The 25155-nt window shown below is 38.0% G+C and overlaps 4 protein-coding genes across 4 annotated transcripts; 3 read left to right on the top strand and 1 right to left on the bottom strand.

Moving 5' to 3' along the window:
* Positions 1-1447: 1447 nt before the first annotated feature.
* Positions 1448-4284, bottom strand: LOC146452104 (succinate dehydrogenase cytochrome b560 subunit, mitochondrial-like). The gene is made up of 6 exons (XM_085098354.1): positions 4202-4284; positions 4055-4123; positions 3843-3944; positions 3110-3171; positions 2777-2940; positions 1448-1814 (listed from the first exon to the last, which is right to left on the bottom strand). Exons 1-6 carry the CDS (start codon positions 4216-4218, stop codon positions 1707-1709), a joined length of 522 nt encoding a protein of 173 aa, XP_084954480.1. The 5' UTR covers positions 4219-4284; the 3' UTR covers positions 1448-1706.
* Positions 4285-4463: 179 nt separating this feature from the next.
* On the top strand, positions 4464-8365 carry LOC146452103 (succinate dehydrogenase [ubiquinone] cytochrome b small subunit A, mitochondrial-like). The gene is made up of 5 exons (XM_085098355.1): positions 4464-4551; positions 4629-4694; positions 4951-5001; positions 5103-5250; positions 7505-8365. The coding sequence occupies exons 1-5, from the start codon at positions 4500-4502 to the stop codon at positions 7668-7670; spliced, it is 483 nt and encodes a 160-aa protein (XP_084954481.1). The 5' UTR covers positions 4464-4499; the 3' UTR covers positions 7671-8365.
* Positions 8366-10301: 1936 nt separating this feature from the next.
* Positions 10302-19490, top strand: LOC146452102 (solute carrier family 22 member 15-like). The gene is made up of 8 exons (XM_085098352.1): positions 10302-10897; positions 12167-12594; positions 12903-13121; positions 15260-15394; positions 15913-15992; positions 16576-16696; positions 17063-17135; positions 18067-19490. The coding sequence occupies exons 1-8, from the start codon at positions 10658-10660 to the stop codon at positions 18334-18336; spliced, it is 1566 nt and encodes a 521-aa protein (XP_084954478.1). The 5' UTR covers positions 10302-10657; the 3' UTR covers positions 18337-19490.
* Positions 19491-19827: 337 nt separating this feature from the next.
* Positions 19828-25115, top strand: LOC146452101 (uncharacterized). The gene is made up of 6 exons (XM_085098403.1): positions 19828-19959; positions 20952-21132; positions 21897-22086; positions 22701-22800; positions 23396-23559; positions 24761-25115. The coding sequence occupies exons 1-5, from the start codon at positions 19878-19880 to the stop codon at positions 23548-23550; spliced, it is 708 nt and encodes a 235-aa protein (XP_084954529.1). The 5' UTR covers positions 19828-19877; the 3' UTR covers positions 23551-23559; positions 24761-25115.
* The last annotated feature ends 40 nt before the right edge of the window (positions 25116-25155 follow it).

Genomic DNA, 25155 nt, shown 5'->3' with positions numbered 1-25155 from the left:
TCTGTGGGCACCAGAGTACAGATTACACGCAAGACAGAAAACAAAACAACTCCAAACAGGACACAACTACAATAGGTCCAAAACAATACAAATACAATGCTCTCCGGTACCGGAAGAAGGAGCCCCAAAATGACGAGACGCGAGACGCTTTTTTCTTTTTAAAAGACCATTCACCAACCCTCGAAAGTTACGCCACCAGTAGAACGACGAAGAGCGAATAAGCAGCCATCCTTGCAGTCTAATTCAAGCCACTGTTCTTGTGCGATTTGAATTGCAATTGTTTTCTGTACTAAAGCGATTAAGGGGGGATTACACCTGAACGCCATTTTTCCGCCACTTGACATGGCTTTAATGGAAATACCTCGCTCAAGTTTCAAGCAATCCAAAAACCCTACATCATGCCGTGAATCTGTGTTGTGGGTATTTTGTGAATTTTGGTGTATATTTGGGAGGAGCAGTTTTTCTAGAAGGATTGGTACAATTCAGAGAAATAATAAATATTGAAGATTTAGTGAAGTTTTGAAATTAGAATTTGTAGTTAATAATTAATAGACGGACGTCAAGTTAGTCTACTAGCAATTGCGTGGGTATCAACTGTCTGTTAGTGTTCCAAAAATCATTTTCTTTCTTCTATCTCTTCTTAAAACCTCTTCAAATTTCATTCAAATTTAGGTGTAACGCCCCCTAAAAAGAACGAATTGCAACATACCCGGGGAGGTTCTCCCCCCAAAAGGCACCCTAATTTTCTAGGTTGGATGTAAAAACGGCGGTGATTTCACGGGCTGAAGTATAGAAAAGGATAAGGAAAACTATCATTTAGGTATTGAAAAGGTCCTGTCAAAAATGTCTCGAACATGCCAACCCAAAAGACATGCAGATGCTTCTTTTTTTCGAAAAGTCGCATCACCTGAAGAAAGAATCACTTACGTGGGCGGAAGCCAACGACGCCCAGCAGCAGGGAGGGGAGGGAGGGAAGTGTTCAGAGGTGGGATGGTCTACAGTTCTTACTCACCCTAAAAGTTTCAAAAAGTGAGCAACGAAGTCGTCTCATACACTTTTCAAAAAACTTCTAAAAAAATGGGCTTAGTGAACACTTGTGATATTTTTTTTCTGCTGTTTTTTGGTCTTTTGTGTAAAATATAATGATTTAACAACGAACCCACCAAGAATAGCTACATGCGGGTTAGTGTAACCCTTTTTTTGTTATTTTCTTTATAAATTTTCTTTGTTGTTGTTTTCTTCATATTTATTCATAATACATTTATTTGTTCAAACCTCGTGAACAATACAGTACAGATTAATTATTACAATAGATCGCAAACGCCACAGAATACAACATGCTAAGGTCACATTGAAAGATATGGGTAATGTACAATGATTTTCAATGGCACAAAACAGTGGTTTTGTCTATTTTGAACAGGAAACCTATGCAAACTATGAAACTGTGGAAGACAAAGCTAAAACAACAATTTAAAATGAAGTGTACATGTGTCATAAGTTACTGTTTCTGCCAACAATGTAGTTTAAGGATCCCCCTTTCAAACAAAGAATTAATGAATTGTGCAGTACTAAGATCAATGATTTTACATACCTGTAAAATCAATAAATTTGAAAAATTAAGTTGTTCTTAAAAATAAGAACTTGTAGGTTTAGTCCAAAGAAAAAACATTTTAAGTGAAACTACAATAGTATTAATAATGATTTATTCAAAGGAAGTATGCCAATGACACTGCAGTCAGCATGGAGCCAAAGAACACAAACCAGCCAGTCTTATAGAGGACACTCATATCAAAACCATAACCAAGATCCCAAGCCTGTGACACAGAAACAATAACCAACAATTACAAGTGTGTACTCATAAAGGGGTACTGTTACCGAGATTTTGCTTTATTTTGATCAAAGCTACTCAAATATTTCAGACATATAACTTTTTCTCTAACATTAAATTGTTTGTAGAGCACTGGGAGGATTTAAGTATTAACTGATTTCTCCATTGAAGAACAAACTATGATTTTGTTTTCAGCAATTTCTCCAAAATACACAACAACAACTTTAAAAATATTAGCAAATTTTTTTTAAAGTTGTAATCCATTTCCATCCAAACCATCCCCACCAAAGGATTATAAGTACTAGATTATGTATACTCATAGGGTAATTGTTAAATATAATGAATCATTATTTTAACATTTCTATTGCCACAATTTTTTTGCTATTCAAATGTTTACTAAGAATAGGTGACACTGCCCCTTTAAGGTAACCATGTACAAATTTATGCAGTTGACTGCAGCTCTGCTGCAAAAACAGTCAACAGAATTAACAAAAATATGTTGACACGTTCAAGATAATTTAAGTTTAATCATTATTTACGAATGATACACTAATTCCTAATTAATTTCTTCCAGTATTTTAGTGACTATATCACAGAGAATGAATAAGAACCCATCACTGGTGCACCTACCATACAACACATCATTATTGCTTAATAATATTGACATATCCCACAACAATTTGCAATACATTTTTTTGTTAATTCTTTTCACGCATCACTCTGTTTTGCCAGCTCAGTTTAAGTAACATTTAAGTTTAAGTTTAAGTTACATTTCTGGCTAAGATAAGATAATGGTCAACAGCACCTCTGGAGATAATATTGATATCAGGCATACCAGTAGCATATAATTAAAGAACCAGACTTGAAAAATGTATTTTAGTCATCAACAAGCAGAGTTATTTTCATTCTCAATATTAATATTACTTTTATATGTATCTAAACTCATACCAAATGCCTGATTCCATTAAATGCATGGTAAGACAGAGGCCAAGCCAGGACGGTTTTACCACTGAAAATTATCCATGATGGGATTTCCAAAGCCTTCACCAAGTTTAAGTAATGTTCAAAGTTTTCTGGCAGCACAAGGGCAGCAAGAGCAAAAGAGGCTGTAACTGCAAAAACCAAACAAGAAAAAATGTGACCCAGTTTGCAATAAGGGGTATAAAGGTGACTCAAGAAAATAACTTGATTGAATGTGTTTAAACAGGGACGTTTAAACACATGGAAACAGTGTTTAAACACTTGCCACTCAGCCTCTTAAAAACAACAAACAATATTTACCTGCAGTCATCGCCACTCCTGTTCCACGATGCGTGATTGAAAGCATTGCAGTCAACTGTGGCCTGAAGGGAAAAAAACAGTATTTAAATACAATTGACTTTTCAATTCAATCCAATACAAAGCAAACTCTGTTGGGACTGTACCATCCCAAACAATCACATTTCACGCAAGGAGTAAATAACCATACATTATTAGAGACAGCTGCAAATGACTGATTTAAGGAAACCTTGTGATTCTCAGTAAATGAAAACATGGTTAAAAACATCAATAAAAAGAGTTGGACACTGAAACAAAAAAGAATACCTTCAACAATCTCGCTGAGAACTTATTATTAGCTTTGTCCATCACGCACTTGCCAATGAGGCCTGACAAGATGCTTTGAGATCTAGCACTGCCAGATTTTGCCTGATATCAGATAAGTTTCAATCTTGTTGTAGACTTGTCTTAACACACCACGCACTAGCTAACATCGTGCAGTATGACAAAAATTCAGCTTGCCTGGCGTGGGCTTTACACTCTGCAGCTGGATATCAAATGCAGCTAGCAAATACTGCAGTAGGGTGAAGCTAAACAGACATGGGCATTTGGTTATAATACCATTTTGGGTGATTATTTACATTCCTTAAAAAATTTAATTAATGTACTAGTCCAATATTGACAAACAAATACCAAAAGCGTTTTCCTACAGCCCCCCCCCCCCCCCACCCCCCTCCTCCGTCTGTTTATTTCTTACTTGTAGATGGTTAGATGTGGAGACATGGGTCTTTTAAGCCGGGAATTTTTGTCCCAAAAGTCTTCTTGGCTACGCACCAACGACGTAGTGGCAATTGGAGTGCTGAAAAAAAGGGAAGAAAAAAGTCAAGAAAAGAAAACGCGGGACTCCAGTTAGAAGTCAACAAATTTGCGAAGTGTAAAGACGTGCACTATATCACAAATCGAAATTACCTTCGCATTAACAAACATGATGGTCGTAAGCATCCTTTAGTTAACACTGACGAAATCCTAGCTGAGTTCCTGTGTTTTTAAAAGAACTTTTAGTGGAATATGTTACAAATAAACGGCGAAAATGTTGCCTGTACTTATTTTACGCACCTTAGAAGAGCCGCCATCTTGCGAAACTACCGCTTTGTATTATGGGATTGATGTTAAAATATGAAAAGTAGTGCGCCATTTTCTTTAGATATTTTCAGCAAACAAAGGGGAAATTATGGAAGCTTTAATTTTTAAAAATAAAGCCTTTCACATTTTTCTTATTTTACTTTAGTTAACTAAAATTTGTAACTAAAAGAGGAGAAAAGAAAAAAAACAAAAAGGCCTTTGATACTACCCATAAGTCTTCTGGTGCTTCGAATCGTGTGGAGCCGCACGATCGCGAAACTGCTCAAACAAAATGGCTGCAATATTTTACTCTCGTCTGTGCATAAGGAATAGTGGTCGTTTAGGTCAGGATCTACATCAACTTTAACAGTGAAATGTTTTATTACGTTCTTATTTCCGTTTCTTGTTTGCTAATTTACAGTGAGCTCGCTTGGACGTCCTGTTTTTACGTCCTCGACAATTTCGTATGGCCCCAGAGTTCAAAGTGGTGAGCTAAATAAGTTAATTACTGTGTTCAGTTTTATTTTTTGTCGTTCTGAGACTGAACTAGGATGGCATTAAGAAGTTTGTAACATTTTTTTCATGTGACTGGGTCTTCAACACAATTATTTACTTATGAGGGGTGTGTGGCATGGCCCAGACATGGGTCACTGCCTACGTGAAGGTATACTTGTCTCTGAGTAAGAGGTTCAACTGTGTCTTTTCCCTCAGTTCATTGAGATAATCTGGCTGTTTTGTTTCAGTGGTCCTGAAAAAGACAGTTCATTCTTCAGCAAATCGTAAGGCTGAACTTGGTAAGTTTAAATACATGAAGGGGTTTTGATAGCTTTACACAGATTATTTAAATTGTCAGAATTTCAACTTTATTGGTGAGTTGATGAACTTTACCTTGCAGAAATTTCCCCATCACAGCCATCCAGCCACTGGAAATTTGAACGGTACGTCAGTGTTGCCCTGGTTACTCTCATTCCCACAGGAATAATTTATCCATCAGCTGCTGTGGACTGGGCACTTGCTTTTGTTGTGCCCCTTCATAATCACTGGTGAGTTGGTTTTGTGTTCTTGCTTATATCTAACAGTTTCATCCATGTATACAGTAGTTCTACAAATTCCCCGAAGTATCCATCTTTACTCTGCATGTGTTTCAGACTTTTTGCCTGAAATGTGTGGTTCCAGAAAATATCCATACCCCCACCACGGAGGGAATTGGAAATTCCAGAGGGGTGGGGGGGTCAATGGCCCAGGAAATTCCAGAGGGGAGGAGGGGTGAATGGTTGGATAAGTTTCCAGAGGGTCAACTTCACGTTCGTGTCAGACATAATTGTTGAAAATTGTAACTTACCAACTTAGCAACTTCGTAGATCTTTCTTGAAGACGTAACTTTGTTTAACAGTTTCAAAGAAACCCTTGTTACATTAAAAACATGTTTCCTTTCTCCGATAAGCCTTTGTAAGCGAAGTAGTCCAAGTGAGACAAGAAATCTTTGTCTGCGTTGCGTGATTCAGTTATTATAAAACTGTTGTTTGTGAAACTTTCTTGCGTAGAAAAATATTGTTCACTGGCTACAATTGAATTTGTACCAATGTTATTAAGGGAAACTTTTGTATGGCTATAAAGTGAAAGCCCCAATTTTACGTAAAACATTGAAATGTTTGTTTGTTATTTTTATATACAGTTACGGGCAAAGGTGAATAATTGATCAGTTTGTCAAAACTGACCCGTGTTAAAACTTATTTTGTCCAAAGTATTTAAACTCAAAGTCCAAAACAACTTAATTTCTATGCCAAAATTCAGCAAAATAGAGCCAGTTCAACATTCTTTTAATGCGTTATTGATCTCATACAAAATTTGCATAAGAACGTGAACATGCTAATTTCGTTTTGCGGCTCCATTTCGTCTGCGGTTTCAAGTTACGATCTGAAAGGTCAATTTGTCTCCCTGCTCTGCTAATGCTTATTTTGTCCAAGCTAAATCCGATTCAATAGGAAAACTATTGACTAAAATAACTAGACTGAATGATTACCATGAGAAATATTGATTGAGTAGAACTAAAGCGATAATCCTTTTCAGTTTTGATCTCCTACAAATTTGCATAGGAACGTAAACATGGCATATGCAAATTAAATAAAAACACATTTTTGCATTGCCGGACGTATTCCAATAATTTAGATTAAAATCTTCAGCGAAGCTAATGGTAAAGTTTGATGTCAATGACCACAGGTAAATATAAAACACAACAATTATTTCAGTATCGTATCAAGAGCTTTTTGGCAAACTCTACCGGTGAAATTGAACAGCGCGCGCGCTCTTCGATAACGCATATTTTCTCCTCGTGTGGGCAGTTATTGATATTTCTAAAATGTTCACATCAAACTGATTTTTTGAGGCGTTCTTTTGAAATAAAACTTTTCCAGAGGGGGGTGGGGGTGTATTCTGTATTTGAGGAATTTCTGAAGGGGTGGGAGGGTTAAAAAAATACCTCGAAAATGGAAAATCCTGGGGGGTGGGGGGGTCCTATGTGAAATTCCCTCCGTGGTGGGGGTATGGATCTTTTCTGGAACTACACAATTGAAAACTGTGCTTCCAAGAGGCATTTCTCTGATAAAATTTTAAAGAGATTATTATGTGAATTTGCATTAACATTTTGAAAGTGGGTGTCCATAGGATGCCAGAAAACCTGGTCAAATCCTTGATTTGCATCTAGCCTGGTGCACCTATTGGCATGAGGAAACAACCTGGATCAGATGTCATGCCACATGCTGGGTATCCTGTGATACACTAGCATCCCATCCAGAGGAGAGTAGCAATACTTTTAGTTGCTTCATGCTGGGTATCCTTTGATACACTAGCATCCCACCCAGGGGAGAGTAGCAATACTTTTAGTTGCTTCATGCTAGGTATCCTTTGATACACTAGCATCCCACCCAGGGGGGGAGTAGCAATACTTTTAGTTGCTTGATGTTGGGTATCTTGTGATACACTAGCATCCCATCCAGGGCAGAGAAGCAATACTTTTAGTTGCTTCATGTTGGGTATCTTGTGATGGACTAGTATTCTATCCAGGGAGGAGTAGTAATACTCCTAGTCACGTCATGCTACGGTAACTGAACTAAACACTGGCCATGCCCATGTGTTTTGCCTGTTAGTCAGATACATCAAGTACATCAAATACATCAGTGAGGTTGCTAGGTTAAAACATAACATATAGCGATTTAAATAAAATGAAATTCTTATATATGCCAAATAACAGGTTGTGCTAAAGCATGCCATTCATCCTTTATATTTATTGTTTAACAGGGGTGTTGGCCAAGTCCTAACAGACTACATTCATGGTTCAACAATGCCAAAAGTTGCGAAAGGTCTTTGGCTGGCGGTGTCTATCTTACAGTTTATCGGCCTCTGTTACTTTAATTACTCCGATGTTGGTATCTGCAAAGCCGTCAGTATGATTTGGCACATGTAGAGGAACTGCTTGACTGCCAACGTTTTGTCTGAATGAGTAGTTTAATAGAAGGAAGGTTAACAGGGAATTCAAAGTATTCTTTTGGTCCTTGTTCCACAACAGATATAAATCACCAGCCTCTTTCAAAAGGGTTTGTCTGTAATGTTGAAGTTTGTTGTCCTTTATCTGGCGTTAGCCAGGTTTGTTGTTCTGGTGTTGAAAACATAATAGCTACACAAGGAAGAGGGATTTTTCAATGCTCAGTTCATGTCTTAAAATGAAATCAAATCACGCTATTTCATTATTGTTTTGTTATCTTGTCTAGTTTTGGCATTGAATACTGACTTGTAGTTGTATGGTTTTCTACTTCTTAAAGCATTTGAACTGCTAACTGTACACATAATTTCCAGCTAAGCCAATTGCAAAGAGGAAACTGCCTTTTATTTAAGAAAAACAAAAGGGAAAAAATATGGTGATATTTTTAAATTTATGGAAAAACTGCATCTGTTCAGTTCTGTGAAATGCCTCCAATTAACTTAACTTACTGATTCACCTGAAAAAAGGTCTAGAGCAGTTATTTTCTCCTTGCATGTCTTGTAACTAACTTAACTAGAGTTTACCGATTTGTCTGTTTGACGTGATCAATAATTTTATGTCGTGCTTTTTGTCTGAATCCTAATTTAAAATTCAATAAATGGAAATGCTATTTTACAAGAGTATCCCAAGTTATTATTAACCAGCTTTTAAACAGCCAGCCCCTGAAGGTTATGCCATAAACTGATGTCCAAGCTTCTTGGTCTCCATGTATTCTTTACTTTATTTCTTTAGTGGCAACGCTTGCCTGTTGCCACTACATGGTTTGCATTGACCTTGAAAATTACATTTTTTAAACAATACTTGTTTTAATGTTTATCTATTTACAATGGACAATAATGTGAGCCTAAAACATTTTTTCTAAAGCTATCGGAAAGGCTATGTTGCAAAGTAACCTTCACTACAAAGTAATTTGCCAGATAACAATGGACAATGGGATTTGCTTTTTTGCTTAATAATCGCAAAAACACAACATAACGTTTTATTCAGGAGGCTACAACACAAATACAAAAATAAAAACATCCTGATAACAGGAAAACACGACAAGACTTTTGCTTGCCAGGTCGAGCAGCTGACGCCAGCTTCAAGGCTAAATAGTCCAAACATTCTGTATCTAAACACCAAATTTCTAGGGGCAATGCACAAGTTTTTTTTCCTTGTATGTTTACAAAACATAAGGAGGATGTGATTATTCACTGGACTAATACAGTCAGCTCTCTCATAGCGACCACTTCTCATAAGCGACCACCTCCCGTAAGCGACCACTTCATAAACAACAGTTTTGTTTCTCAGTTAAATACTGTTTCAAGAGCTCTCTCGTAAGCGACCACCACTCAAATTTCTTAAGGGACCACAACCACTTTTTAGGCCAGAAATTACACATATTCTTTTGTTTTCTGTTTCCGGTAAGCGACCACCCGGCATAATCACATATGATTATTAGTATATCGTTACTCAGAAGTGACAAAAGTTCAATTTTTAAAGGCGCTTCCCCAGACTGCTGACAGATAATAACAGGTTACAGACAGAGAAGATGGCTATAATTAGATCTGTAGGTAAGTGGGAATTGTTACAGTGATCTGTTCCAAAATGTTATACAAAGTTTCATCAGAAGAATGAATAGATGGGAAAAAAATAAAATAAATTAGTTTCTATTTGCCTAATTTTAGCTGCTATGGTAATATTTTTATGTAATTAATTAATCAATCCAGTATTAGGCTTAGTTTGTTGATCTTTACCATAAGCGACCACCTCCCGTAAGCAGAGATGCCAACCTCTGAAGATCTGAAATCTGGAGATTTTTTCTTCTGAGCACCCCACCCCCACCCTATTCCCCTTCCCTCCTCCTAAACAAAATTGATGCAGTTACTCCCCCCCCCCCCCAAGTTGGCACAAAATTCCCACACCACTAGAGCTTTTTCTGTCCTGCTCTTTAATTGGTTGAATGCTTGTCCAATCAGAAAGTCGTTTATATTGCAATGATGGCAAAAGCATATTTTTTTTGGTTTCTGTCAAGTTTGTGGCAGATTCAGTAAAGCAGGTATGTAAATGCAGCCATGACATATTATTTCTTAAATTTATGGAACATTTGAGTTGAAATACTAGCCTATTATGCAAATAAGGTGCCAAGTGGCTTTTATCCGGGAGGTTTAGTCACCCATACGGGAGACCGGGAGATTCGTTCCGTATCCGGAGACTCCCGGATAATCCGGGGGAGTTGGCATGAGTGCGTAAGCGACCACTTTGTCGCCCACCATAGGGTGGTTGCTTACGAGAGAGTTGACTGTCCTTAAATTAAACTCAACTTCTAGTACTAGTCTTAAGCCCCATTCACACCAACAAAAAATGTTTATTTAAAACAGGTTTAACAAAATGGTCAAAATGAAAATTGTGCTAAATCTGTAGCCGAAAAAAATCCGAAAGCAGCTTTTGTGAAGGAAAGAATTTTAAACTGTGTTTAACTAAACAACTTTTAAACGAGTTTAAGCCTAAGCTTGGTGTGAAAGGGGTTCTCACATCATCAACTTCCCGAATAAATTTTACTTTTAGCATCCAAGCCTTTTGATAAGGTGCCTGGCTACATAGTCTTGCACCTGTTCGCGCCTAAATCGTCATCTATAAATTTACTTCCTGGGTAAAACAAAAGATCAAGCAAGCAAATGATGGTAACTTTTCACTTGAGTTTGGATCTCAAGAACGACAGCCTATCCTTGTGTTAATATGGTTTTAAAAATACTAATTTCTGAGTGAGTTAGAAGCGATAATTAGCGGGAAATTGTCGACACGCTTCGAGAATTTCGATCGGGAAGTCATAAACACACCTTGAAATGACCAAGGATAATCCATTGTATCACAACTTCAGTGGCAAAACAAAAGCGAATTACAAGTTGGGAGAGCCTTTGTGAAGCAGAAGAATGGAATTTGACCACGTTTTACGGATTATAGGGGAATTTGGACCCCATCAAAGGCGCTTATATGTACTGCTAAACCTCTCGCTTATTCCCGCCGCATTTCAACTCCTTTTGCAAGTTTTCGTTGGCGCAGAGCCAAGATGGACCTGTTTGGATTCTTCCTCTAATAAAACGTGTCCGAGGAATACGTCGCATTGTCTGGAGTTTCAGTACACTTCAAAATTCACCTCCATCGTCGCAGAGGTAAGCCTTTACTTTTTGCACTAAAATATTAATAAATTTACAAATTATATTTTTCAATAATGGGAGTTAGCTTCTGATTATTCATTCATCCGTGCTAGAGGTTTTTTTCCCCATATCACGATATGCTAGCGAACGACGATTAAAGTTGAAACTTGAAAGATATTTTGATTGACTTTCCTGCCCGGTATTCCTTCCGCTGGGTAATTCTTATTTTATTCACGTACAGCAGTAAGCTTAATATAATTTCATGTTGCTATAGTTATGTTTCTGCCTTTCTAAAATTCCCTCCAACTGATCAAATGAAACTCAATATCATTGTTACAAAGACAAAGGGATCAGCGCTAACCAAAAGAGAATTTACATTTAAATACTGTGAGGCAGTGTTGAGTAAGTGGTGGAGTTTTTCATAGGGCTGCACTGATGAACTCTTCTCTTAATTCTTAATACTTGGAAGTCTTATGACTGGCTGATCCAAAATAAAACCAGAAGGGTGGGAATGGCAATTATTGTATTAATTTTCTATTTGCTCAACAAGCAAGTGGGCAGATTTGGTGGTGGCATGAGAAGGACAGCTTGAGGGGAATGGGAGGGGGAGGGGGGGGGGATAATGTCAGGAACGGTGACATTTCTTGGAAATTATTAAGCCTAAACACTGTGCTTTTGAAAGTTTTAAAAGAGGGTAAATTATTGGAAAGAATTTATTTGAGGAAATGCCAGATTTATAATAGCCTAACCTCGAACACAGTTGTTCTTGTGGGCGTCATATTATTCTTCTCCCCAAGTGACTGCATGGGAGGCTACTAATAACCCACATGCTTTTTTTTTTTATAAATAATTCTGCAACTCAGATCTGTTCATATAGGATAGTATCTGTGGATCAATTACTTCCTAGCTGTTAAAAAAAATAATTTTTTTAAAACCAGTGGGAGGCACTCTGAAAATCATGTTAAAACGTAACGGTTAACTACTGCGTTTGGATTTTCCAAGGCAACTGCTGTGCGACAAACCAGATAACGGCTGCATTAAGGAGATTACCAGGCATGTCATATCAAGGATATACATGTAACGTAGTAAACACCAGCTGGTTTCAAGAGCTCAATGTTGTAAATTTTAGGGATGGGCCCTTAACATGAAGTTTCTCTTTTTGCAACATTTATACGTTGCTTATTATCAGTGGCCAAAGCAATATCTGCATGGGACAATAACTTTACCGTTTCCTTAAAATAATTAATAATATATATTTAAGTCACCTTTCTTTTCCCTTTTTAGTGGAATCTTGTTTGTGAAAATGCATTCAAAGCTGATCTGATTCAGTCGGTGCTTATGGTAGGCACGCTATTTGGAGCTCTGATACTTGGTGCATTAGCAGACAAATGTGGAAGGAGAAAAATTTGGTACATTTCGTTCACTGGACTTGTCATATTTGGATTTGCTAGTTCATTTGCTCCAACATATCGGATTTATACTTTGCTTCGATTTTTCACTGGATTTTTTATTGGTGGAGAAATATTATCAGCATTTGTGTTGGCAACAGAGCTTATTGGTCCATCTTACCGAGGATTTGCTGGCACAATGGCACAATGTTTCTTTACATGTGGACTATTGATTCTTCCCATCGTTGCATATCTTGTGCGGGACTGGAGGACGTTATCCGTTCTGCTTTCTTTACCATTTTGTGTTTTTATATTGTTTTTTAGGTAAGTTAGTAGGGAGTTGTTCTTTTGAGTTGGTAACTTTAAAATTTGTGTTTGCCAATTATATAATTTTATAATTTGTTACACTTGATGGGTCTGCCAAGTGTGCAAAATTAATCTTAACAAGAATTAACCCTGTAAATATAATAATACATTATCACCAAGCATTTTTGATGAGGAGATTTGGAGAAATACAGTAAGTAGCACTGGTCAAGTAACAGCAATAATTATTGTAGTACCATTGATTTATACCTCAAGCCTAAAGCAATCCATACTCGATCATTAACATAAGCAGTGTTCTTTTTATGCAGAATTGTTCCCGAGTCAGCACGATGGCTTATTATTCGGGGACGTCTGTCTGAAGCTGAAGATATCTTAACCAACATAGCAAGAAAAAATGGCATTTCTGTTCCCAAGATTCTGCTCCAAGTCAGCCGTCCAATGTCTGTGATTGGAAATAGATATGGCTGTTTAGATTTGTTTTCCAATTTGAAGATTGCTAAAATTACTGTGGTCTTGTTCTACTTATGGTAAGTTTTTCAATTAATAAAGAGTAAAATATGCATCAAGTGCATTGTTGAGTTATAAGCATGCAGGAGTTTTTCAGAACATACGAGAGAGCTACTAAGAGAAGCATTTAGCCATAGGGATTAATCATTCATGTGACCACTAAGGCCTGGTTCACACTAGCAGCAGAAGGGATGAAAGTGGAGTCGGAATCAGAAAAATCTTCTGACCTAGTATGAATCAATATAATGGAAGCAGTTTTAGGGAAACCTCACTTTCGTTCAAAATGACAGAACACCATGGTTGATTCTTTTGTTTGCATTTCTCTTCCAATCAACCAGTTCACACTTAATCATAGGCAACAAAATCAGAAGAAAAAGGAAATGTTGTGTTCCTTGTGATTCCAATTCGATCCCCTTTTTATTTTATTCACACTGGAATGGAAGGTCCCCTACACTTCCGACACTGTTGCCAGTGTGAGCCAGCCCTAACAGGTTGTAAAAGTGTGGTATTATTAACAGTCTGTTTATGGGTTTTTAAGATACTAAAATTAGGTTGCAATACAATCAGACATATCGTTTGTAGCTTTTGTTCCCGATTTAACAGGAAAAGTGACATGGCTCGGGAGACTGTGCAAGCACTCCCCGTGTTATTGACGTTAAATCTCAGCATATATTACACCTTGTTCAGGGTTGTATATAAGAGCCGGCAGCCGGCGAAGTTCGCCGGCTACTCAGCGAAGTTTCGCCGGCTACTTTCACCTGTTGATCAGTTGTTGAACATATAAAATTTTAGCCTAGAACAGCCTGAAACTCAATGCCAAAAAAAATCAATGCAGTATAAAATAAAAATGTTCTTTCAATTCAGTCACGCGTTGTCCGCGTTGTCCCTTGAGTTTCTTGAGTCACACAATTTCTCACCTGTTAAATATGAAATATGAAATAAAGAGAGAACATTTTCTTTGTTGTTTCCATTTTTTCTGTCGCTGTATCAGTATATTTCTGAAAGGTCACGGTTGTATTTAAAATGCGCGATGGGTTAGTTGCGAAGTCAGCCATGTTGATTTAACAGAGGAGAGGGACTGGTGTCAATTCTTGCCTCGATCACATTCGCTCTTCAGTTCCGGTCCGTGTGTTTCGATGATGGAACCCAGCCGTAAACGAGTGAACGTACGGGAGGCGGCAGTATTTTAGCATAATTATTTTAATAAAAGTAAGCAACGCTTGGCCTGAAAGGGGCGCCTCAGCAATCAAGCGCATTAAGACGCGGATGAGAAGTACAATCAAATATGATATGCTTGAGGCACTGATGCAAATTTCTATGTGCATGATACTCTGTAGTAATAGTCTGGCAAAGTGTTACATTGCTTCGTCTGCTTCGTCCTGGCTGACTTGTCCCTGGCTAGCAGTTCTTTATTTATCCAATGCTGTAGTAGTTTAAATACCTTTTTTAGGTAACGAGCAGTTTTTAGTAGCTTTTAAAAGTCATGGAAACATGGGGATATCAGTAATAGTTATGCTAGTGACCATAGACTGATAGTAAGACAACAACAAAGCAAGATTTCATTTTACTTCTAAACATTGTTTTCCTATTTCATTTGATGTAACACTTCTCGACTTCAGCTGTGCATCTGGAAATGCTTCACATTGCTGTATACTGTATGTAATGAAAGATTCAGTATTCTATGGTTAACGTTATCCTTTCATTAAAATTGAACTTCACCTGAAAAACTAAATACAATTGTCCCTAATGCTGTTGCTACTTAATCAATATTTATTTTAGTACTGAATTTGATGCCAGAATGCAGGAAATGGCATTTCCCGGCTTCTAGATTTCAAAATTTTCAGGGGGAGCATGCTCCCGGACCCCCCTAGGGGGAGGGGCCTTACGGCCCCTGAAGTGTTTAGCCGCCTACTTTTATAGGTCTGCCGCCTACTTCAGAACTTATTGAAACCCCTGCTTGTTTATAAATGATATGAACAGGACTGTGTACTGTGTTGTGATGAGAAGTTCCTTTCTACATAGATTTGACTATTCTGATATTTATTATTAAAAATGTGACTTAAATGATAGTTTGAACCAGAAAGTGCAAATGCCTAAAAATTGTTACAGATAAGGGATGGATGTAATTTAAATAAACTCCTTTTTTTCATGATATCAGGTTTGTGAACACATTGGTTTATTATGGTTTATCCCTCAACACCAAGCATTTGGGAGGCGACATTTACAAAAACTTTTTCTTGTCAAGCCTTATGGAGGTTCCAGCTTACTTAACAAGTGTGTGTCTGATCAACTGGTAAGAACCGGACTCAGGATAAAATAATAGCAATTATTAAGGATACCACCGACCACTATGTGGCCTACAATCTTGGACAAAACCAGCTGTCTTGAGAAAAATGGGAATAAGATTTCTATCTCCCTTAACACTGTCTGGAGAGTAGCAAACCTTCACCCCCTTTGGTCAATGTTGCTTTGAACATTGCATAGTTACCCAGCCAATTTTTTCAGCAGTGAACCAACACTTATATAAGGGGAAGGTGTGCTGAGTTGTCATATGTATAATTGGCTTTAGCTATAATTAAATCGCTGCTGCTAAATTGAATTTGTTGTATTTGTATTTGTACTTTTGTCTCCTCCATTCAAGGATAATACAGTAGAATTTGAATTCGTTATTGCTATTAAGTGTTTTCAAGAATTATTTATTAAAAAAAATAATTAAAATAATAATTATATAGCTGCAACATTCAGTAAAACAGATTATTATAGTAAACAAATGAAGGTAAAATTTATGTTAACACATATTCTATTGTTTAGGGTGGGACGCCGTCGGAGCTTGTGTTACTACATGATGATAGGAGGAGCTGCCTGCCTGGTTTGCTTATTTTTTCAAACAGGTGTGTTAAGCCAGTCAACATTGTAATCATCCTCATCAACAGCAGTATTATCAACTTTCATCATTAGCATTCAGTATCAAATGTAGGATTGAGTGCGTAACCATCCTATTTTTTGTTGAGTTTATGGTCAATTTTCATTTCACTCAGATTTGCTTCATTTTTGTTTTGTATGTGGTCTACAATGTATTCCTGAACCATTGCCCCATAATTTTTGCCATTATATGTGAGTGTTCCACTGATGTCAGCTTTTTAATGCTTCCAGTCCTTTTAATGATAATGATATTTAAATAACATTTAATATTTATAGTGTGCGGGTTTAATACAGAAATGCTCATGCACCCACGCATAACAATGATACAAATTAACAAAAAAACAGTAATTTACAATGGTTGTTACTGAAATTTACAATCATGGTGACTTAATGCTAATAAACTAATAAAACTAATATTGAGGGCAACATGAGGGAATACCAATCCTTAAGTACTTAGAAAATGGATCCAAATGACTCGTATTTCTGATTGAGTAATTGATCTCAGTGTACAGTTTGTAATCAGTGTAGTTTTTATCAATTTAATCTCTTTAGGTACAAAGCCAGCCTACAGAATCCTGACCACTGTCTTTGCCATGATCGGCAAGTTTGGAATCTCTGCATCATTTGCTGTTATTTATATTTATTCAGCCGAGCTTCTTCCCACAGTAGTAAGGTAGTTTAAAATTATTTCCATAATTTTTTAGGTCAAGTTATAAATTATAAAATTGCCAAAAGGATACACGAATCCTACAGCTAAAGCTGAGTAATACTGTCTTGTAATAAGTTACACCTGTTTTTCTTGGATTTGTGTCTTGTAACAGGCCTGTTTTTCTTGAATTTCCATGATACCTACATGTAGCTTTATTTGATAAAGGCAGAGTCGAAGAGCTAATAGTCCTTTTAATTTTCTTGTCTTTTATTTTGAGGCATTCAAGGTATGATTAAAAAATCTGCAATCCTCAATCTGGAAATAAAATTTATTTCAGTGAGGTATAATAAGATGATATGACCGTAATTACTTCTTTTAACAATTCTGTAGGAATGTTGGAATGGGAGTGTGCTCCATGGCGTCTAGGATAGGTGGCATTTGTTCGCCTTTTGTTGTCTTCTTGGTAAGTTGTGTTGCTTCAAATTTTAGATTAGTTGAGCTGAGTTGAGCTAGATGATACTGGAGTACCCCTGGGAGAGGGGGGTAATACTCCCTACAATGGACTATATGGGGAAGCTCTGCGCAAAAGAGGTACTTTTTCAGGCTGTAAGTATATGAAAGGGTAGGGATTTCATGAGCTAAAGTATAGAAATTTAGGGTACTTGAAAACTCTTATTTATGTACAAGTCCTTTTCTACTGTAGGTATGTGAAGGGGGTACCATCTTGTATGGAAGGTATATGAAAGGGTTACCTTTCCTGCTAAAAATAGCAGAAAAAATGGCAAAGCCTCCCCATATAAAACCATCTTGATGCCTCCCCCCTCCCTCCCCCTCCCACTGCCCTGAGAGTACTGGCAGACTCAGTTATCACAACAGGGTATTTGTACTGGGGTTTTACGTAAATAAGTAAGACACAAGGAAAATAGTTAAATAATAGGTTAGGTTTGAGCACTGAAGCCACCAAACGTTTTGCCAATATCATTAGTTAGGAACCAAGTAACTAATAATTATCAAACATTTACTGTTTGTATAAACTATTTTCATCGTTTACTGTAAGTCTACGTAACTGTAACATTAGTTGCCTCTTCCTTTATCAAGGCTTGATCATATTTTTTCTTTTCTCTGAAACAATTAGTAACTTTTAAAAAACATGTAATTTACCATTGCTGTACAGTAAACCTTTTCACAATCTAATTGCGCATAGACAAGTAGCATAATGGGCAAAAAAAAGTACAGAATTGGCTGAACACACATCCAAATTATCAACACTTTTGGTGATAATTGAATCACTTTCAGTGGCAACAGCTTTGCGCATGTGCCATGTACCCTAATAATGAATACATCTTCAATAAAATGCTGGTAAGTTGGATTTTAAAATGTTTTTTATATTTTAGGGCATCTACACACGTCCACTTCCTATGATGATATTTGGTATGTGTTCATTTGCCGCTGGCCTGCTAAGCTTGGTCTTGCCAGAGACACTGAATAAGCCACTCCCTGAGAGCTTGGAAGAGGCTGGGTTTGAGAGCATGGAAGGCATGTTGTATGAACAACTGGAGATGGAACAATACACACGTGTAATAAACACAAATGATGATGTGTTCCAAGCTAATGACTCAGACTTCGATGACGACCTTGCCAGTGAGAAGACAACATTCATCTAAATTAGACATTATTTTTTGGTCGTTGATATTTTTGCAATTGGATTAAAATATTGACCACGTTGCATTATATTACGTGTTCTGTTTTCAGCTAAACAGCTGTTTTTTAAAATAGGCGAGAGAGACTGTAGTGTTTTGACCTTGACCAATCGTTCAAGACAAAGTATAAAATAATATGAAATTGCAAAGCATTATTTCATTTAAATGAATTTACCTGAGAAATAAATTATAGGAAAATATTGTGAATCAATTGTTCCTTATCATGAAAGGGCGTCCAATAGTGCAAGAGACAGCATAAAGAAGAGACCTGTTTTAACCCCATTCAAACAATGGACTAGCCCTGGGTTTCATTGTATATAAAAGTTAAGGTAAATATATAGTTGTAGGCGTTCGGAGGTCTCATGTTGAAGATTTTTTTTTGTGCATCTCAAACATGCGTGTAAACTTGTACAGCGTAACCCTGTTCTGAACAAACTTAGCTCTTAGTATAGGAACACACTTTGGAAATTGTGGTTGTTGTTGTTTTTGCTTTTCTTTCAGTAGAAATGATGACTAGACCTTGTTAAAGGATATCACGAACCAAATTTTCTGCGCTTCACGTAATCTTTATTTTTGTATAATCGGATGTTTGTTCTTACCGGCGCCAAGCGCGGGAAAACGCGTGCGAGCAATTGTCACGATTGGTTTTGGTTTTGCTTCTCATTGGTTGCGAAAGTGGCGCAAGTTTTTTTTTAAACCAATTACGGAACGTAATTAATTAAAACCAAAGGAAACGCGAATTTCTTTCCACATTCAGTTGAAACTCGTCGTGTACAATTCAAGTTTTAGATAACAGTCAAAGCTGTACCACACAAGGTGGCAGAGGTTTTAATTTTCTTTTTTCTGCACAAGGAGAGACAGATGCGCTTTTGTAGTGTCGCCGCGGACAGCATCTCCGTTACAGACAATTGAAATTGTTTCCTTTCATGATACTTTGACAATTTCTAGGCTGAAATAGAACCTTCAATAATAAAAAAGAATAATGACGCTAGTCTTGTCTCTATTGTCGTAGTTGTTTAGGTCTTTAGTACTCTTGTTTGTTTTCATTCGTTTTTTCTCAGAGTTGAAAACAGGGTTGATTAGAAAGGTAAGAAATAAAACGAAAGGCAATCGTAGAATCACGTGTCAAGGTCGGATTTCACACGAGTCCGTTCATAGACCTTCATAGGGAGGGTCATACGATTCCCCCAACAACGACTGCGTGGGTACCCTGCGAGCAAGCTCTCCCGGTGGGGGGAGGGGAGGGGGAGAGAAGAAGGATTAGGGTCAGGGTTAAACCTCGCTCTTCCTTCTCCCTTCCCCACCCCTCCTCTTCCCCGAGAGCTTGCTCGCAGGCTACTACACGGGAGGCTAATTGTTTCTGACCATTACGTCGTTAAAAATTGACAAAGCATGTCATATGTTTGTATGTTTGTGTTTTAAAAAACAATCTGATGACAACTAAGAAATTTGATGCCCATCACGGGGTCAGTGAATCGAGCAGCAAAACTTGACAAAGCAAATCAATGGCAGAGCCGAGACATTTGGCGCTGGCATTTGTAATCGTTGGCTGTCTTGTTTGGGGAAACAGAGCTTCTCATGATGAAGGTACCTCTTCCTTGTGTCTTGATTCGATCAGTGATGATTTTATATTAATATTTCTGACGGGGTCATATAAAAACTGGTTCACTACCTTTGAAATTTGCACCCGATCAATATTATAAGCTGACCGCAAACACTAAGAAAGCTCACTGTATTCAGTGAAGACTGGCAGAAGAGTTTTGTTATGTTAGTTTGCGCCGAACAGGAACCGAAGAGTGCCAAAAGAAACACTTTGTATGCTGTTGTCGGTAAAGGCACTGTAACAACAAATGTCCAGATAGTCGGCTGCCAGCGCGTGTATCGGGGGAGGGTCATGTGTCAACTCGACCGTCTCGGCGCAAGTGCCAGCCTGCCTAGCAGCGTAATCAAGGAAGGAGAGGCAAAGCGAGAAAAAGTGAGAGAAAAGGGAGACGCTAGCAGGCGTAATCGTGCAGCGCAGGGGGACGCAAGCTAAACACGGGCGTGCGCGTGCCCGTCACAACTTCCCCAGGGCTATGGTTCATATTACTGCCCATCAAAAGTCTCCAATTTCTCCCAGCGTTGGAAAATGTATCTGCAGAAGGAATTAAAAAGACGTTTTTTTCCCCTCGCAAACCCCTTGGGTTTGAAAACCCGTCCGGTCTAATAATTTTGCAGCAAATCTTACGGAAATGCTTTCTACGAAGGCTAAGAATGAGTCTATGCGTGTACTATAATACAAGCTATGAGAACTACCCCCTGTTCTCCAAGCTAGCCGGATGTTGGGCGAACTAGCACAGGCTATATTCTGAAGAAAGAACAAATATAAGAGCCTTGTGTGTAAAGGTAAATTGTTTTAACTTTGTTGACATGAAACATATCTTGATTGCCTGAAAGCGTGTCTCAACAAATGATCGATAGTTGCTTGACTGACGCAACGGCAAAAAATAAAATGTGAGCAATGTCACACCTCGATGTCACACAATTGAATTTATAATTAACATCGGGCTGATTTTAAAGTTCCACCCATTTTGTAACAGACTCTGCCACCAAAGCACTGGACGAACTTTTCGAGAAGATCTCGAACATCCTGGCGGGAAATGACGAATGTAAAGATATGGAGTTACCTGGGGATTGTACCATCACCGACGATTGCCTTAAGATCACGTGTAACGCGGAATTTGGCGGGAAAACAACGGTTTTGACTGTAAATATAAACAGGTACTGATATATGTTGAATATGTTCATTGCGTTTGAACGCAGGGTAGTTGAAGGCGATAACATTAAACAGGTAAACTCTATGACGACTCTGCAGGGACAGGTAAATTCTCGAGCACACGTGATTACGTCAACCTTTTTTCTAGGCCCTCTCCGATTCGGTTATTACACAAAATGAAAAAACATGTATCGAACTCGAATAAGAATAGGGTTCTTTCGATATATCACTGATATTTGGCTTCACAATGAAGCCAAGAGGACAATAACAAAGGAAAATGAATAAACATGTTTATTTACTGTCTGTGTCCTCGAACCTACTTAATAGACCATTTCCGAGTTGCTTCGAACTTCATTATGAAAGCGAGGCTAAGTGCAAAGTTTTTGTTATGAAAATTATTTTTCATTCATATGCAAACAAAACTAATTTTCATACGAAAAGTTTTGCACTTAGCCTCGCTTTCATAGTGAGGTTCACAGCAACTCGGTAATGGCCTATTCAATGTGTTATCAAGACCCTTTGCGCATGAATCCGAGTTCTAAAAATTCATGGTTCCACCTGGTTCCCTGTTCAAAACTTTGCGTTTTTAAAGAGTCTTCGTATGGACGGTACACGAAAACGCAAGGAAAATGTTTTTAGGGTGCACTGTCAACAATTTGCCTTTTCGCTTAAGGATTAGTGATGAGCACTGTACGAAACTTTTGCACAGCCTCACATTATTATCCCAAAATCTAAATCTGAAAAGAAAACAAATATTTTATTATTCCAGGTGTGATGAGCCAGTCACTGTAACTATTAACGTAAAGGTCAAAGAAGACGACATCGATTGGAGCCATGTGTTTACTTCCGGTAATGAGTTGGCCGTGCCCGGACTGGGGATTGATGTGAAAGGAGTTGTCAAAGCTGGTTTGTTTGTGAAAGTCGCACTGGAGCCTGAAGATGATAAACTAACGTTAAAGGTTTGAAATAAACGTCAATTTATTTTGAGAGGGTTCGTTCACTTATTAGTATCCTACCAGTAAAGAATCAGGGGCCGTTGGAAGAAAGCCATTGCATGGCCAATCGTTTTGGAAATGCTTGAAGAGTAATTATTGATTTCTGTTCTCTAGTTAAAGACCAAGAATGTAGTGAAAGTTGTCAAATAATCCAGATTTATTGTAATTTTCCACGTTGGTTAACACTCATTTTGCAATATGAAAACTGCAGCTGGAATACGAGCTGCCCAATAAGAAAATTTGAAGTCCAGTAGACCTGCACCTTTCAAAAGCTCTTTTTTCACTGGACCCTGATAACCTGCAGCTGCATTGTTTTTTTAGGGTTGGGAGCATTGTTCTGTTGTTCGTTTTTTTGTCCTCTCGACCAATCATGTAAGACGTTGCAAACGGTACAGGTCGCCCGTAGAAGCTTACATCTGCATAGTCGACATGCTTCGTTAACTTGTTCAGTTACAGTTTTCGTGAATTGCCATTGTCGTTTTATCAGTGGCAATTCTCCATGTTATTATGCTATTTCAAGTAACATCGGCAATGATTAAAATCATTTTTTCTTTCTGCTTTTACATGTTATTGTTCAGGTTATTCTGGAAGGAGGAACTAAAGTCGGATCAGTGTCATTCTTTCCTTTGAAGTTAGAAATTGTATCCCAGAAGATACCAATTTCCACAGAGTACTGCGGTTAGTAGAAAGAATATAGCTAACTATTCCTTAGTCTTCTTGAGATCCCTACCTATCCTCAAAATCCTCTAACGGCTTAATTGGGATCGACGAGAGAGAGAGAGAAAGAAAAGCTGCTTTGAACAATATTGGAGAACCTGTTATGTTGATGACATTTTATGGGGCGTGGGAGATTCCGCCCCTTTATAACTCCGAAAATACAACGTTATGACAGTGAAACTTGGAGGGCAAAAAGAACTTTCAACGATGATTCCTTTGAAGTCTGCACAATTCAGTGATGATGTCATATGCTGTAGGGATCACATCATGATTTTCAAGTGGCGGCCATCTTTGATCGGCCATCTTGGTGATTTCTAGAAAATCTGGACTAAAACCTTAGAAAGCCACAATAAATTACCAGAAAGTAATCAAAACCGATAGAAGAACGCTAAAGTGATATGAAAACATGAAGGGTAACTTAAGAAAGCGGCAAATAGGTTTTGTGATAATGATATATTTTTTAAGACGGACAATTATTAATAGGGGTGCATGGTAGTAGACGTATGACTGTGCAGTATTCGAATGTAACAATGTTCCTTCTCTCTTCTCCCGGCAGGCTTTGTTCGATGGTGGGAAGCACGTAACACCGCTGAACGCATTGTACTGGTGTTGGTGTTCCTGTTGCTCGCATTGTCAATCCTTTCAGGTTGTTACTGCTGTGGTTGCTGCTGTTGTAAACCATGTCGCAAAAGGTCAGGATTCGTTGTGTGATCAGCGATGGTAAGGATGGGAATGATTATTCTCAATTCAAGGTTTATCGCTATCAAATAACCTCCCTCTAAAATGGACCTACTCCTCCACTCATCTGAGTCATCTAACAGGGGGGGGGGGGGGGGGTGGTCCGTCTGATAAGTGGAGTAAAGTCAGAAACGCACGGGAGTAAACTAAAATGAGAGAAAGGATAAATAAAAAAAGAATGCAATTTCATGACTAATGTATAAAACAATGAAAATTGAGGAATGTTTTAGGAACGCTATGTTTCTGTCTTGTTCGTGCCATCGTCAGTCGTGTAATGGTTGGCAGTGAAAAGTGGAACAAAGGAGTTTTTTTAGCTTGTAATGTTCAAAACTCGTTAGTCATAATCATAGTCATACTTTATTTATCTACAGTTAATCCGTCAGAGAGTCACTGAAACTAAACAAATGCAGTGTCTATTCTACCGATATTCTACCTATTACATTAAAAAAGAATGCCACAAAAAATAATTAAAAAGAAAAATCCTATTTACAGTTCAAAGGGAATTACTCACTTTGAAAATTATGGTAGATTATCAGGTTGGACTATCCCCACGCGTTTTCCCAAACCTCGTTCCGAAGACCCTCTCTCTTCTTCCCTAGGGAAAAGACCCTGGATGTGGCTGGTCACGTAACACCTAAAATCGGGGTGCTTGACAAAATTTGCCGTTAGGGAGGATATAGTAAAGTATGCAGTTGTCTGCTGTAGATAAATAAGTCCAATTCAAGTTGCCCGGGAAGTTGTAGAACTAATTATCAACCTATGCTTCTTTGACCGTAAGAAATTCACTACGTTACGATTATTGCAGAGTGCATGAAACTGCAACAAATTATCGCAATTCTTTTGCTTTCGTGCTCGCTTGAAAATATTTGTTTGGCTCCTGCGAGCAAAATAATAGAGCGAGTCTACCCCGACTTGGGAGACGTTTGTCTTTTGCAGTCAAGTGACCAGCCGTAACCGGGGTCCTTTCTCGAGGGAGGAAGAGAGAGGACCCTGGGAACGAGGTTGCCGTTTTCCCGCGCTTGGCGCCGGTAACATGTATTTATTCTGATTGGTTGTTGTTCTTGTCTGTTTGACTGCATGACTCTCAAATGATCACTGCTCGATTCCAGTCTACATACTCCAGACGTCAGTTCAACCTGATTTTGGCCTGACTTGACCGATGTTTTTTTTTTTTCTTTCTTAGGTTCTGAAGGAATCCGCTGACCTCAGCAGAATCCTCCATAAAATACCGACACCGTCCGAGTTAGCACCAGGTGTCACTTTCACTGAGCGTTGTATATTTTGAAGAGAGTTGCAGTAATTAATACGAGTGAATCGGTTGAAGCAGAAACTGTTTCGGATAGTTGTGTTTAGTTGATAAATTTTAAGTGTTAGTTTTGATAAATGGATGAACAGATAAAGAGATAAATGGATGAATGAACGAAGGAATGGATGGATGGGTGGATAAATGGATAGATGACTAAATAATTCGATAAATAAAGGCCAGGATTGTCATCACCGCTAAACAACACAATAAAGTGCCTCAATCATGATCAGTACAGTGGCTTTTCTATTGTAGTTAGTTTTATTTTCTAAAGA

This window comes from Pavona decussata, unplaced genomic scaffold (genome assembly GCF_977016875.1).
Source record: "Pavona decussata unplaced genomic scaffold, jaPavDecu1.1 SCAFFOLD_381, whole genome shotgun sequence".
NCBI classification, from domain to species: Eukaryota; Metazoa; Cnidaria; class Anthozoa; order Scleractinia; family Agariciidae; genus Pavona; species Pavona decussata.
This window is presented reverse-complemented; position numbering and strand designations above follow the sequence as displayed.

What these genes read in the sequence shown, in the direction of transcription:
- LOC146452103 (XM_085098355.1), top strand. Translation starts at nt 4,500, where the DNA reads ATGGCTGCAATATTTTACTCTCGTCTGTGCATAAGGAATAGTGGTCGT. An exon ending in TGGCCCCAGAGTTCAAAGTG is followed by an intron (nt 4,695 to 4,950) that starts GTGAGCTAAATA and finishes GTTTTGTTTCAG; the next exon opens with TGGTCCTGAAAAAGACAGTT. An exon ending in AAATCGTAAGGCTGAACTTG is followed by an intron (nt 5,002 to 5,102) that starts GTAAGTTTAAAT and finishes TTTACCTTGCAG; the next exon opens with AAATTTCCCCATCACAGCCA.
- LOC146452101 (XM_085098403.1), top strand. Translation starts at nt 19,878, where the DNA reads ATGGCAGAGCCGAGACATTTGGCGCTGGCATTTGTAATCGTTGGCTGT. An exon ending in CAGAGCTTCTCATGATGAAG is followed by an intron (nt 19,960 to 20,951) that starts GTACCTCTTCCT and finishes ATTTTGTAACAG; the next exon opens with ACTCTGCCACCAAAGCACTG. An exon ending in TTGACTGTAAATATAAACAG is followed by an intron (nt 21,133 to 21,896) that starts GTACTGATATAT and finishes TTATTATTCCAG; the next exon opens with GTGTGATGAGCCAGTCACTG.
- LOC146452102 (XM_085098352.1), top strand. Translation starts at nt 10,658, where the DNA reads ATGGAATTTGACCACGTTTTACGGATTATAGGGGAATTTGGACCCCAT. An exon ending in AGTGTGTGTCTGATCAACTG is followed by an intron (nt 15,395 to 15,912) that starts GTAAGAACCGGA and finishes TCTATTGTTTAG; the next exon opens with GGTGGGACGCCGTCGGAGCT. An exon ending in TTGCTTATTTTTTCAAACAG is followed by an intron (nt 15,993 to 16,575) that starts GTGTGTTAAGCC and finishes TAATCTCTTTAG; the next exon opens with GTACAAAGCCAGCCTACAGA.
- LOC146452104 (XM_085098354.1), bottom strand. An exon ending in TCATGTTTGTTAATGCGAAG is followed by an intron (nt 3,945 to 4,054) that starts GTAATTTCGATT and finishes CCTTTTTTTCAG; the next exon opens with CACTCCAATTGCCACTACGT. An exon ending in AGGAGTGGCGATGACTGCAG is followed by an intron (nt 2,941 to 3,109) that starts GTAAATATTGTT and finishes TGGTTTTTGCAG; the next exon opens with TTACAGCCTCTTTTGCTCTT.